At 40.3% G+C, this 14,049-nt stretch overlaps 1 protein-coding gene across 3 annotated transcripts in view; it reads right to left on the bottom strand.

The window, feature by feature from the left end:
* Positions 1 to 287: 287 nt before the first annotated feature.
* Positions 288 to 14,049, bottom strand: part of rps6ka1 (ribosomal protein S6 kinase a, polypeptide 1) — a 50,133-nt gene continuing 36,371 nt past the window's right edge. Inside the window, exons 2-22 of one of the 3 annotated variants that reach the window (XM_034231719.1) lie at positions 13,351 to 13,404; positions 9,488 to 9,604; positions 9,315 to 9,396; positions 8,261 to 8,341; positions 8,039 to 8,118; positions 7,779 to 7,885; positions 6,778 to 6,815; positions 6,154 to 6,296; positions 5,956 to 6,026; positions 5,735 to 5,823; positions 5,575 to 5,639; positions 5,154 to 5,256; positions 4,759 to 4,883; positions 4,294 to 4,419; positions 4,063 to 4,152; positions 3,677 to 3,835; positions 3,379 to 3,540; positions 3,166 to 3,242; positions 2,950 to 3,067; positions 2,709 to 2,846; positions 288 to 2,007 (exon numbers count right to left, since the gene is read on the bottom strand). In XM_034231719.1, the coding sequence (XP_034087610.1) occupies positions 1,885 to 2,007; positions 2,709 to 2,846; positions 2,950 to 3,067; positions 3,166 to 3,242; positions 3,379 to 3,540; positions 3,677 to 3,835; positions 4,063 to 4,152; positions 4,294 to 4,419; positions 4,759 to 4,883; positions 5,154 to 5,256; positions 5,575 to 5,639; positions 5,735 to 5,823; positions 5,956 to 6,026; positions 6,154 to 6,296; positions 6,778 to 6,815; positions 7,779 to 7,885; positions 8,039 to 8,118; positions 8,261 to 8,341; positions 9,315 to 9,396; positions 9,488 to 9,604; positions 13,351 to 13,404 (2,148 nt within the window). In that variant the 3' untranslated portion in view covers positions 288 to 1,884. Of the gene's footprint in view, positions 2,008 to 2,708; positions 2,847 to 2,949; positions 3,068 to 3,165; positions 3,243 to 3,378; positions 3,541 to 3,676; positions 3,836 to 4,062; positions 4,153 to 4,293; positions 4,420 to 4,758; positions 4,884 to 5,153; positions 5,257 to 5,574; positions 5,640 to 5,734; positions 5,824 to 5,955; positions 6,027 to 6,153; positions 6,297 to 6,777; positions 6,816 to 7,778; positions 7,886 to 8,038; positions 8,119 to 8,260; positions 8,342 to 9,314; positions 9,397 to 9,487; positions 9,605 to 12,004; positions 12,429 to 13,350; positions 13,405 to 14,049 lie in introns of those variants that run through there. The other 2 variants (XM_034231717.1, XM_034231718.1) reach the window with 2 other exon arrangements.

Below are 14,049 nucleotides of genomic sequence, written 5' to 3'. Positions count from 1 at the left end.
GGACCAACCTCAAGTCCTGGGGCGGCAGAGCCTTCTCCGTTGCTGCACCCACCCTCTGGAACTCATTGCCCCAATCCATCAGAGATTCTTCCTACCTCACAGCATTCAAAACCCACCTGTTCAACACTGCATTCAACCACTGACCCCCCCCCCTATTTTCTGTTTTGTTTCTCATAAATTCTCTGTCAAAGCGTCTTTGAGTTTCCTGAAAAGCGCTATACAAGTCTCATGTATTATTATTATTATTATTATTATAATAAGGCACTACTAAAACAGAATAGAGACAGTTTGTTGTAACAACTGAATTTTTAATATTTGTAAGATATAAAAATCTTCATCTTTATCATACAATAACATCTTACCATAAATGTAATCAAAGATGGGATACATTTGCCACCAAACAAGAATTATAATATAACTTTGATCCCTTTTGAGGTAAGACAGCTGGTTCGTAGATTAAGCCACACACGTCTTCCCTTCTACACATGTAGCCCACAGGCTGTTGAGTTTGTTCTTCATGTGTTTATCATGTAAGACACTCTGCCTCACCTGTAGGTCCAGGCACAGAGCTGAAAGCGGTACCTGTCCTGTGAAACCACTTACAATGAGACACATTAACCCTTCTTTAGGATGTCTCAAAATGAGCATCAATACAATGAAAACAAGTTATATAATGTACAGAAACGTGCATGAAAGACACACGACTGCTGAAGGTCTGTGTGGTATGAGCAACCAGTGATTTGACTTTTTATAAGAGGGAGGCTGTGTTGGAGTGCTCAAATAAAGAAAAAGTCAGCCTTTCTACCCTTTCACATCCCAAAACAGAAGGAAAGACCTGTATGGCATTAAGTGCACAGACTGATGTGCTCAGCATGTCTATCACTATTTTTAATAACCTCTTTCTATGGGCGAAAAACAAAAGAAACAATCAACAACAAAAGCAGCCAATACAGGAAACAACATTCAATATGCTTGATCCAAGAAACACAGTGAAAACAAAAGACAGGAAAAAAAGCAAATATAGAATTTGAACATGCCACATTGTTCCTTGGGCAAGTTTTCTTTCACAGAAAGCCACCAATTTTACTAGTTTTTGTAGTAATAAAATGAATAGACATCTCAAATGGTTGCCAGCGGGTTGACCGAGCAGAGAAAACAAGAAAGTCACATATCATCATCACGTCACCGGACCATGCACATGACCCTGCAGCATCTCACAGAATACACACACACGCTCCCACACACACTGCAAGTCATGCAACTGACACACACGCACGCTCTCTGTAAAACAAAGTACAAGCATATATTGACACTAACCAAAACATCAGCATTTGACATTTCTCAGAATCCACATATTCTGGCTGTACCAAAGCCAAAGAGGCATTTATGGCGGAAATGTTTAATATTCATGGTAATAATGCTCTTTCAAAAACATTTAACAGCAGTTGGACAGTACTGTGGTTTTGTGCTGTCGGCACAGGTTGATTTGGCAGCACACCCGGTAATATAAAGCTCATTAACTTTACAAAAAGAACAGGAAGACAGACAACAAAACAGGCAGACAGGCGTGCAGCAAGCTGGATGTCAACCAATCACAGCAATGATGAGGAGAGAAAACTTTCATTGTCATCTCTAGTCATGCACAAACACACTCACTCGCACATACACACACTCATCACTTATACATCTGCCAAAAACCTGCAGCCAGGTTTTTTTTTTTTTAACCCTCATCGCCCCCATCAGAACAAGGAGGATGATAGCAAGTGTTCCTTGGCTGGTAGAGGTGGGTGGACACTTGAGTCCCCGTGCAAATTGACTGGGTGGTTGTAGCCAGGAGGTGCAGTTTGGTCAGTCTCCAATGAGCCGATTGGATGTTTAGAGTCTCTACAGGGAGGTGGAGGGAAGCTTCTTGACGCGCCTCTGAGCTAGGAAGGAGCTCTCGATGGGCTTCAGCTCTGGAGTTGGTTGAGACTTCTTCAGGGCAGAGTAGGTGGCCGCCATCGCACCCTGTAGAATAACAGCAGCATGGTAATTCAACAGGCAACAAACCAAAATGTGTGCATGAAAAAGAAAGCTTGTTTGGCGACAATTGCAGTCATTTTATGAAAACATTTAAAAAAGGGAAAAACCACAATATAATTTCTATGATGGATTTACATTTTTTGTGAAGACAGACAACAGAAATGACAGTGGTATTGCAAAATAGCACTAGTAGCTCAACATCTGTGTCCGTTGTTATACAATATTTAGATCACTTTGTATTTTGTACAGCATTTTTAGGAAACAATAAATGTTTTACATTATTTATTATCTACCAATATTCAATGTAAACCTGTGAACCTAACTCTAAACTAAAAGTCAACATTAATTAAAATATTCCTCAGCAAAAAGCATATCTATATTACTTCATAGTTACTGCCACACATTGTCGATCAGTTGAATAAACGTGAATTTAAAAAAAGCATGAATTTGAGAGTGATGTTTTCTTTTTGTGCCATTTTTGCACGTTCACAATATTAACCTGATGGGGATCTTTTTTAAGACAATTCTGCATTGGGCTCTTAGTGGTAAAAACAAAACTCTATGGGGTATCTTTAATTCTGAAATATTTAACCGTGAAACATTGTTATACTGTATCATGTAGGAAAAGAAAATATCCAATCAGTTCTCTGTAACTGATATGTTTTTGATAGAAAACGTCTTGTTACCTTGACCAGTTTGGGGTCGTGATGAGGGAGCTGGCTGTTGGGCAGTTTGTCTCTCTGGATAATCCAGGGATGTTTGAGGACCTGCTGAGCAGTCAGTCTCTGATGCGGGTCCACATGAAGCATCTTCGACACAAGATCCTAGAAGCAGCACAGAATACATTTAAAACATGTTGACAGAAGGAAACTGGATTCCTCTGAGGAACTTGAGCAAAGCAGCCATCTGTCAGGTTTGGAGTTTCACCTTGGCAGCTTCAGACACTGTGTCCCAGTTGCCTCCAACTAGACTGAAGTGACCGTTTCCTATTCTGTTCAGGATCTCATTTGGGGTGTCCTCAGGTCCGTTGGCAAATGGAGTAAAGCTGTCAAGAAAAGGATAAAAATGACAAAGTGAGTATTAAGGGTAGTGATATAGAAAAATGAGTTCAAATAAAAAAGAGCTTTGAGTGTTGGTATTCACCCGGCCAGCATGGTGTACAGTAAGACTCCGAGACTCCAGATGTCACACCCTTCATCATAGCCCTGACGTTTCAACACCTGGAATGACACACATTGCCTTTCAATTCAACACAGTTCAAGGTCTTTAGTTTTATCCAGGTCTGAGCAAATGTAGGCAAAAGCTGTGCAGCTTTTGCCTATTCTGACCCAGAGAAAAAAGGAGGACTCAACTTACCTCAGGAGCTACAAAGTTAGCAGTGTAGCACGGGGTCATGAGCAGGCCGTTGTTGGCACGCAGTTGCTTAGCGAATCCAAAGTCACAGATCCTGATAGAATCTGGATTCCCCGACTCATCAACATAGAGGATATTGCTAGGCTTCAGGTCTCTGTGCACCACCTGGAGGAACAAAATAAAAGTAAATTAAGTGAATAGTTCAGTAGTAAAACAGATAACAAGAGCAAGCCAAGTATAGAAAAAACTGAATACAGTGAAATTATTTATATTATGAGTATTTTCTGGTTGTCCTCCTTACCCCCTGGGAGTGTAAGTACTCCACAGTCTTGGTGATGGTGTGAAGCACAGAGCTGGCCTCTCTCTCTGAGAAGAACTTCTGTTTGAGGATGCGATCCAGCAGCTCTCCTCCACGCATCAGCTCTGTCACCATGAACACCTGCTTACCGTTGTCGTACACCTGAGACAGAGACACACACATTATCATATCACCATCTGTGACATTGGGCATCGTTTTTTGGCTTTCATTGATAGAAATGTCCATAATAACCATTCAGGAAACTAATAATCTGAACCTTCCTTTGGCTCTGTTTTTAGGCTTTAGAAAATCAAGCCTGACACTGAATCACAGGTCATATCAGATTTCACACCAACATGTTTAATATAAGTGCATTTCTTCATACTTACATCCTTCAGTGTTATGATGTTAGGGTGCTGCCCATATCGAAGCAGAATCTCAATCTCCTCAGAGGGGTCTGTACTGGTCTTTTCAATCATCTGTCAATCACAATATATTCTTAATATTACAGTTTTATACAGTATAATATAAAATACAGCCATGATGGTTATGCGTGTAATTGTAACCGTCATCTTGGTTGTATGTCACAGGAATCTTTTTCTAAATATACACCACCCTACCTTAACAGCGTATTCTGTGTTGGTGGCTTTGTGGATACAGCGTTTACAGACAGAGAAGGACCCCATGCCGATGTCTTCCTTCAACACGTAGCCGTCGCTGAACAGCAGGTTCTTTCCGTGTAATTGCTGCAGAGGAAGAAGGGCGATGTTAAAAAAAAGCGTGTTGTGCTGAGAGAGTTTATGAGGCAGAAGTCGTACACCTATATTTTTTCAAAATGTTCTAGCACACAGAGTTAACAGCTGTTCCTTTCACGCATGAAACAGGATCTGTACCTGTTTTTAGGTATCTGACATTTCCTTCCCCTCTCTGTCTTACATAGACCTTGTACTTTTGTGTGTTTCCCCTCTTTCTTTAGATAGCTGTAGTTTGTGTATTCAGTGATAAATCCAACACAGTAAAAGAAAGGACATCTCTTGTTTAAACTGGATCTCGTAGTTCAGAATGTAGAATGTATTTATTCTGACCTGGACCACTGGGTGAGGCTTGACTGGCTCCGCAGACCCTTCCTCGTCCAACAAAGGCGACGCAATGAAGCTAAAGCCTCTGAAAAGCTGGTGAGCTCCGGCACTGGGGGGCACACCGGGGGAGTCTGGAAGATTATAAGGAATGTCAAGGATGGAAAAGAGAAATATGTGCCTTTTTAAGAAATGCCATGTTTTAATATGTTATTTCAAGAAGATCATACTTCCTAGCTTGTGCATTTATTTACAAACACTCCTATAATAAAGTGTGATCGCATCTTAATGGAGCTGTAACCACAATAATCATCTTGCATTGACAGGAAAAATATTACATTTTCAATTAACTTCTTTCAGGGTGAAGAAAAAAAACAGGTTAACATGCAGCTTGGATTTCTGACCTTTAGGGGTACGGGAGGTGAACTCAGAGTCAAAGTAGAAGGTGTCGTCGGGACGCGCCACTGCTGGTCTGAACGGGGGTTTTAATTCTCGCCTGAAGAGTTTCTAAAAAGGAATAAAATACTTTCAATCACACAATATACTTTAAATTCCACCCCAAAAGTTGTTTTTCCTAAATGAAAACCATCTAATTGTTCTTTTGGTACTTGTGGATTATCTGTTGCCACTGTTTTTTTCAGACTCTCTAAATACGCAATTTTTTAGAGAGGGTTAGAGATAGTATATTGTTGTGAAAATGGCGACATGATAACACACATCTGTATTTGTGCAAAAGTTGGAAATTCTATTAAAAAGTGGCGACAGATAAGTACCGCACTTTTTACTCTGCACAATAAATTATATTGTTGACCTTCTCTCACTTACGTTCCAGTCGATGGTGGAGAAGAAACCATGCCGTTTGATCTCCTCTGCACCATCAGCACAAGATCCTGTCAAGAAACACCAATGACACATATATGAGGAAACAGAGCTGGAGTGCTTATTTTGCCATTTGTGAAATAACTGTTCAGTAGTTGGTACTAACCCATTCTGTTGGAAGGGTTCCTCTTGAACAAAGCCCTGAGTAGAGACTGAGCCTCTGCACTGAGGAACTGAGGCATTCCCAGGCGCGCCCTGCAGGGACAGACAGACGGCAGGTAGCTCCATTTATTCACCTTATATCAAGAGGTTTTTTTTCTTAAATCGCAACAAGATATGACAACTGGCTTCTGTGTTGAAATGCTCCTCCACCATGAGGATACTCACTTCAGAATCAGGCTCATAGTTTCTTTGCGGTCCTTTCCTTGAAATGGCAGCGATCCAGTCAACATCTCAAACTGGGAGAGAGAACAATAAACTGTAATCATGTACATGTACATATATGTGAAGTAGAAGATGTATTAAAGGAGTATGTATGATATAGAAACACAATTAATATAATTTGAAATAGTGTTTCCTGCTTACCATAAGTACTCCAAATGACCACCAGTCGGCACTCTGGTCGTGTCCCTGCCTGTTCACAACCTCAGGTGCCATGTACTCTACAGTACCACAGAAGGAATACGCTTTCTTCTCATGATCAATGGCTTCTTTACACAGGCCGAAATCTGGAAAACACACCACAAGATACAGTCAGCAGGTCAATGTGCTGTATCAGTGTAGCACCCTACTGTAGAGTGCTTTCTGTTATCATGAATGATTTCCATATAATCTAACATGACCAAAGTGTATCTTTTGCCACTTGTTTTACAGCACTTTCAACTAGTTGGTTAAAATATAATAAAAACTATTTTACAACGCTTTATCTGGTCTGCACTGCCTCTCTATGATACAGTAACCTTCAGTTCAGTGGTGGCAGGACCCGGAAGTCAATAAATGGCGTTGATTATGGACGATTATAGAGATAGATAAAGCAGATAAAGTGTAATAATTAACTTCGGGAACATGTACACGCCCATATGCAGATATCTGGAGTCGGTAAGATAAGGCTGTCACCCCAGTGTGAGTAATGAGGGTCAACAAGGTAGAGGTGTGTCTGGTAGAGTTGGTGTCTGTGAGTGTATCGGCAGAAAGGAGCAGGAGACTCACCTGTGAGTTTGATATGTCCCTCCTCATCCAGGAGAATGCTAAACAACAATATCAATTGTTAGAATCATGAATGTATCGGAAGAGTGTGAACATTTAAATATTTTACTCATTTAAAAAACACATTGCACATTCTGCTGTAATGAGTATGTAACACAATAATCAGCTTTCAACTTAAAGGCACCTTATTGACTCTTTGATCACTAGTGTGAGGAAAATTGCAGAGGTTGGGGAATGCATATCTACAACCAATGGCAGTAAACATAAACAGTGGCCATGCAACAATAAAGAGAGGACCGCAGACTGAAATACAATGCAGGGTTCAAAAGTTAACAAAGCTTTGCAAATGATTAATGAGTTTGCACTCATAGGCCTAAGGGAAACAAACAAAGCATTTTGGAGAGGAATGGTAATTCAAAATGTTTAGAGTGAAAAACTCCACTGGGTACTTTTTTATAGCAATATAGCAAAATAACTTATCATGCAAAAGAAAGGCTCTGATTTATTTCCAAGAACCGAATAAATAACTCTTAGAATAAAAGTATCTGCAGGGAGCACTCTAGCAGTGATGACAGCTTTTTCTACGAGACCATAGGCTTACATCTCTGTATACATAAATTGTCAAGGTTTTTTTAGGACAAGATTTTGCTTGGAAAATGTAAAACTGTGCCAATTTTCAAGAATGTTCTTACTGATGGCAGATAATAGTAGTATTGAAATGAAGGCTCAATGACGCTGCAGCTGAAGTCTTAAATGGTAGACAGTAAGTACATTTACTGAAATACTGTACTCCTATGCAATTTAGAGATATATTTGATGCCAATACTTTATAACTTTTACTTAACAACATTTTCAAAGACCTCAGCCTTTTAACAGAGAATGTCTGCATCGTGGCCTAACAACTTTTAATAACAATGATGATCTGAGTACTTTGTCCACTTCTGCACACATGCATTTGTCGCACTATCTTTTTGTGTGTCTAGTATGTCAATTTGTTCTCTTACTTTTCAGGTTTGAGGTCCCTGTAAATGATGCCCAGGCTATGGAGGTGGTCCAGTCCTAACGCCAGCTCCGCTAGATAAAACTTCACATCCTCCTCTGTGAACATCACCTGAGAGGCATGAGACACAGAAAAAGAGAGAATTAAACAATGATTTAAAAGTGCAAGATAATGGAGGGGAAAAAAAGATAAACATTTGTCATCAAATAAGATAAATGACTGACAGAGCCAGCAAACAACCACAATCCAATGAATCACTCTCACCTCTTTGGAGAGTCTGGTGAAGAGATCTCCTCCTCTGAGAAAGTCCAGGATCAGGTACAACTTGCCTTCAGTCTGGAATGCTACAAATAAAAGATACAACATTTACTGGGAAATCAGCAAGCTAACAAGAAGATTTCTGGAATCTTAAACAATAAGATAGTAAGAAAACAGTCTCCAGGTTCCTTAAAACATTTTGGTAATGAAATCTCCAGGCAGACTCACCATAGTGCAGTTTGACAACAAATGGGTGGTTGACGTCAGCTAGGATGTCTCTCTCCATCTTAGTTCTCACACGGTCTCTCACTGAAGGATAAATGGAGGTGCAGAGTTTAGTGTGATTATAAACTTTATTATTAAAAAGTTGGCTGACAAAGCCCTCAAGCATTTGTACTATATTGTCTAGTGTGGTTGAACAAGTTGGTGGTTTCTAGTTGGCTGCCCAATAATGGATCAATTCTTTGCCGATTTAAAATCATAGAGGATGTCGGACCATGCAGAGTTTTAGTTTGAGGCTCTGTCAAAGCTGTCAACTCGGTTCTGATTGATGAGGAAAGTGAAACCATTAGTCATATGCTACAACATGGTAAATGCTCATGCCAAGGAAAATGAAACTACTTTTAGGGGACTGTGTGAATAAAGCTGATGTTTATGAAAAATAATGAGACCACCTGGGTGCATAAGTAGAAAAAACGTAAAACCTGCGGTAACCTCACTACAAAACTAAGACAACTACCGTCTCACTTCTACTGCATGTGGTTCTCTATGAGTGACAGGAAAAGATACACCCTTTTATAAGAAACAGACAGAGGGTACTGCAACTTCAAAACAAGTAATGAGTTTACCACAAAAGCTAAAGAGAAAGCAATCATACATAAACTAAACAAGGTGATGTTATATAAGGGGATTAAATACAGGGCTGCAACACATTGTTTTCATTATCCATATCAGCATAGAGTTAAATATGCTCATCACAATGTCCTGAATCTTAAAGTACTGTCTCGAAATCTGCAAAAAATGTTTGAGAAGAATTTGAAACTAGCAATAATCAAACTAGTTGTAGATACATTCTCTAACACCATCTTTAATCCAGGCAATGATGGGGAACATATCAGCTGCAGAGCAACTCTACTGCATGTTGTAGACTAAACTTAGGTTTTCAAAGGTAAAGCTGGGGTCAGGAATTTCAAGCTTTTTGTGTTTATTAGTACACTTTGACTAACCAAGTCAGCCTTTTAAACCATCCTCTGTGATTGAACACTTTTTAAGGCTAATGTACCTTTCAGCGTGGCTTTCTTGAGGACCTTCATGGCGTAGAGCTGGTTGGCATCGGGGGCGGTCACCTTTCGCACCAGGAACACCTGCAACAAAACAACACTCGGTTATATTAAATAAGAGGTTGAGTGCATATTAAAATTGTCCGACTAAGAGAGCGAAAGAGACAAGATTTACCTTGCCAAACGATCCCTGTCCCAACACTTTGAGCAGTTCAAACTGAGAAGCATCAGCCTTCTCTGATCCCTCCTTGACCACATGGGTAATGTTGATCTCTTTGATATCTCCATCTTCCTGCAGAGTGCAAAGCAGAGGGGAAACGTTTAATAAACCAGTCAGTATTCACAAACAATGGCTAAAACAGTGTGTTTGTAAGGATTGTGTGAAAAGAACATGTCAGAGATTGTTTGCAGAGCCAAAAGAGAAGTTACAGTATGTCGTAGGATATTGTCTTCTACTGTAAATAACACTATCAAAATAAAATGCTTCATAAAGAGGAAGCACGGTAAGAAGTGAGATGTACGTATTGTGTGCGAACGAGTGATAACACCCAGTGTTTCGGAACAATGTATTGCTTTTTTAAAGTAGTTTCTGGAAATGATGGGGACTCGCATATCACAAACAACTGACAGTGCACATTTCAGACGTAATGTAATGTAAAATGCCTCCAGTGGTTCATGTTTATGTTTCAGGGATTGAAAACAAGTTGTATAACCTCAAGAAACTTCTCGGGTATTTACAGGGTGGAGCACTGCCACTGCTGCCACTCCAACACAAAAACACATAACGCTGACCAGGGGGGTATACTACGAAGCAGGATTTTCGCTTAGCCGGCTAAATTCAGGGAAAACTCCGGCTTTCCGGTCCTACGAAGCTGGTTCTCTTTTTAGCAGGCTAGATCTCCATGGTAACTTATGCTTAGCGGCTAACCTGGTCAGGACCAGGTTAGGTTGCAGGCTAAGAGCTCAACTCAGTGAAAGCACTGCCTGCTGACCAATCAGAGCTCAGTGTGCGGAGTTTAAAGCGATCAAGTCATATTGCAGGAGAAAGGAAATACAGAAAAGCTGCCGTCGCAGGAAAGACGGCCGGCAAAAATCACCGACTGTGTGAACGTGAACATTAATAGAATATCACCTCCCATCTTCAGAGCAATTTGACTATTATAACATTAGCGTTAAGAAAGCTTACTTAAATATCTGCCACAACATAAGTAACCGGATCAAAGTAACATTAAGTACAGTCCGCATATCACTTCATAATGTATCATATATTTCCTTATCTGAGTCAGCTGAGCCTTATCTGGCTGTGCAACACTCACAGTGTCACATACTGTATGCAGAAGTATTATTTTAAGCAACACATTAAGTTGACAAAACACTCGAGACAAATGTAATTAAAGTCAGATCGTGTTTTAGACGGGGTAGTGATATCATAAACCTGTTAATGTATGCATTCAAACACTTTTTCTTTTACCAGCTGTATTCACCTTGCAGGTGCAGCTATGTGGCTTTGATCCTGGATAAAGTGTTTAAGTCATGGATGTTTAAAGTTTAACTTCTTCATATGTCTAATATTTTAGTTGACTTTTCATTCAGGAAGTATGACACTGCGCTGTCAGTATGCTTCTCCATGTTTGTGATTGGTCGAATGCTCCAGATACCACCCCTTTCATGTGAACGCGCACCTAACTAGATAGGACACGGCTGGCTTGAGCGATCCACTTGATAACCCGCGTTGTAGGACCGCTTAGCGAGAGCGCGTATGTTTTGGATTAGGCCAACCGGCTAACTCAAACATATCCAGGTTAGGTTGAACCAGCTTCGTAGTACAGGCCCCTGGTGTCAATCTCACCCTCAATTCACTTCAGAAAAACAACAAAGACTGGGTGTTGTTATGAGAGCAGAGAACAGAAAGGTTTCTCACACTGTGACCACTACAACAAGGCAACACTGTAGTTACCTGCAGGGAGAATATTAAAATGTAACTGAGTGGTCGTGGAGTAACTATTCCTTCTCCTGAAGCCTCACAGCTACTTGCAGAGAAACATTTCAAAATCTGGAACAAGAAAGTAGGACATCTTGCCTGTTCCACCACTTATTATCCATGCAATGCACACCATATGAAATGCATGTCAAATACCATAAACACTTTTTAGCCTGTAGTAAGTTGTGTACAATATAATTGATCAGGTTAAAATAACACATATTTGCTAGATTCCCCTTCTCCAGTTTCCCATGAGCAATGTGAAAACATAATTTCTGGTTCTGGGAAAAGCGTTATTTACAGTTTTCTGAACATGTATAGATAAAAACAGTGATCAACTCACCCAGAAATACAAATAACACAGAAAATAGTCATAAGTTGCCACACTGAAGAACCTACAAATAAAAAAGGGACTGACAAATCCTAACATTCTAAAGTTTTAACAATTCACTGTAAGCAGGCGAAACCACAGGCCACCATAGGATTTTATTTGACAACAGGAAACCAGAGTTGGTTTTTGAACATGCAAGCTCTCAGCTGCACCTTGTTTCTAAACCACCACAGAACAACAAGCACTGATCCTCGTTTGCACTTTGCAGCTTTAATACATCCCTCTTCCACCCTCGTTCATTTAAAAATGACATTAACAACTCTCTTGAGACGAGTACTTAGAGTTAATCAAGATGCCAACACAAGTAGGTATCACTTTACCGTCCAGTGGTTCCTCTCTGCAGGTAAAGAGTCAGGGCTGTTGCCTGGTGCAGCTGTTGATCTGTTACAGGTCGGAGGGCTGCCAGCCAAGGCTTTGTTCTTTTTGGAAAGGTGGAAGGTCAGAAAGCGGCTCAGGTAGGCGAACTTGCTCTTGTCCTTTTCCATCTCAGCATTGCCAAAACCTCTGCATCATCTTCCTACCCATTTCCACTAACTGTCTAACTAACTGTCACATTTGATTAGCTCTGTGTACATTAAGTGCACATGAAAAAATCTATTTCCTCAGAAGCAGCCTTCTGCTCAAGTATAATCAACTCTTCATCTTCTCTGTTATTATCTCTACTGTCCTCCCTCTCTCCATTGCTCTGTGCTGGTCTGATGAGCCCTGTGTGTCCTCAGTGAGTGACTGCAGCTGCAGTGAACTGGAACCAAAACAGGCAGGAAGGAAGAGCCTGCTCTTATTCTCACAGTCCTGCACCCAAAAAGTCTCCCCACACACACACACATCTGCGGGTAAGCGAGAGAGATAGCATTTTAGGTAAAGAGAGAGAGGAAGAGAGTGGATTTAAAATTGAAACAATAGAGAAACAAGATAAAGAATATGGAAATATGGTTGTGTCTTTCTGCTGCACAAAGCGATGTTACAGTGTCATTAACTGTGAATCTGTGTTGATTTAACCCGGCTCTATGTGATCATGACGTACGACTTTGCTGCCTTCTTGGACACTTCACCATTGTAAATAGATTTTAACACAACTGTTTTTTTGTGGTGAATACCTTTTACTCAAAGCTACATGCTTTTACCCACAATTCAACAGAGTAGAAGCTAGAGGAAAGACTATGAGCTTTCACCTCTATGTGTTAGGACGATTCAGACGACTCACTGCCTGCGGATGAGAGATATTTTCCGGTCTGTGGAAAGACATGTCCCTCTCTTCCCTCTCATGTAGTCCAGTCCTGCTTATCCTGCCCCTTAAAAAAAAGCTTGCACTAGTCCTTAAGTGCCCTCTCATTTACTTTTCCCCCCCCCCAAATATTTCACTTTATTGCGCTTTGTGCAGAAAATACCACTTGAACAACAGAGAATAAGCTGCTGGATAGTGCATCCAGTGCGTCAACCTCTCTCTTAACCAAACAGTATCATAATCGAGCTGTTAGCAGAGCTACGTCACTGAAAACTAAGAGGGTGGCTTGAACATTTTGGAATTGAAGTTTCAGAGGGCGGAGACAAAAAAGGCAAACGTGTTTCAGCCTGAAGTGGATAACATGTTACTAGCTTGCTTAGCAGAAGAGGAGCTGCAGATTGAATATAAAGCAGCTGTACAGGAGATATGACCAGAACTTACCTGATTTCTAATATTGGCAAAGTCCCTCTCTTTCCAGGTGATATGAGAATCTTTCTGGGAGGGGAGGATTGTTGTGTTGGAGGTTAACAAACGTAGGTTACAAAAATAAGTGCTTTAAGTACATTTAAATATAAAAACAAACTATAGATAATACAGATTTACTTGACTTGAGTGCACAAGTATTCTTGAAGGCATCACATTCAAAACAAACATTCACACAAGAGGTTAGAAACGGGTCAGATGGTGATGGTTGCCACACAAGTGACGGGAAGCTTCTCTCCACTCTTAGTTCTCACTTCCTCTTTTCTTGAACTGAATCTCGCTTCCTTCCTTCTCGATCATTGAAACATGTATCTGCTAGCAGTAACTGCTGCTCAGATACGCTTTAAATATCCACAATGTTATCTGACTGATCACGATTGAAAAGGTACTAGGAATATCTCAAATGTAGAAGTGATTAAATGAGCTAGTGAAGACCCTCTAGGCTTATTTTACAGTTTAAAAAGTAATTGAACATAGTGCAAAAGGTCCTTTTCTGCTTTAAACAGATTTGTATTTGGACGTTTGCATTTAATTTTGTCTATATGATTATTTAGTGCAACAACGCACAGGATAAACACTAACTGTCTGAAACAGAAAGTGTTTTTATGGATTAGCACTGCTTTGTTAATTGATAGCACATGTAGAATACAAGGAAAT

Source organism: Gymnodraco acuticeps, unplaced genomic scaffold (genome assembly GCF_902827175.1).
Source record: "Gymnodraco acuticeps unplaced genomic scaffold, fGymAcu1.1, whole genome shotgun sequence".
Lineage (NCBI taxonomy): Eukaryota > Metazoa > Chordata > Actinopteri > Perciformes > Bathydraconidae > Gymnodraco > Gymnodraco acuticeps.
The sequence above is the reverse complement of the archived record's forward strand: the minus strand, read 5'-3'. Positions and strand labels throughout refer to the sequence as shown.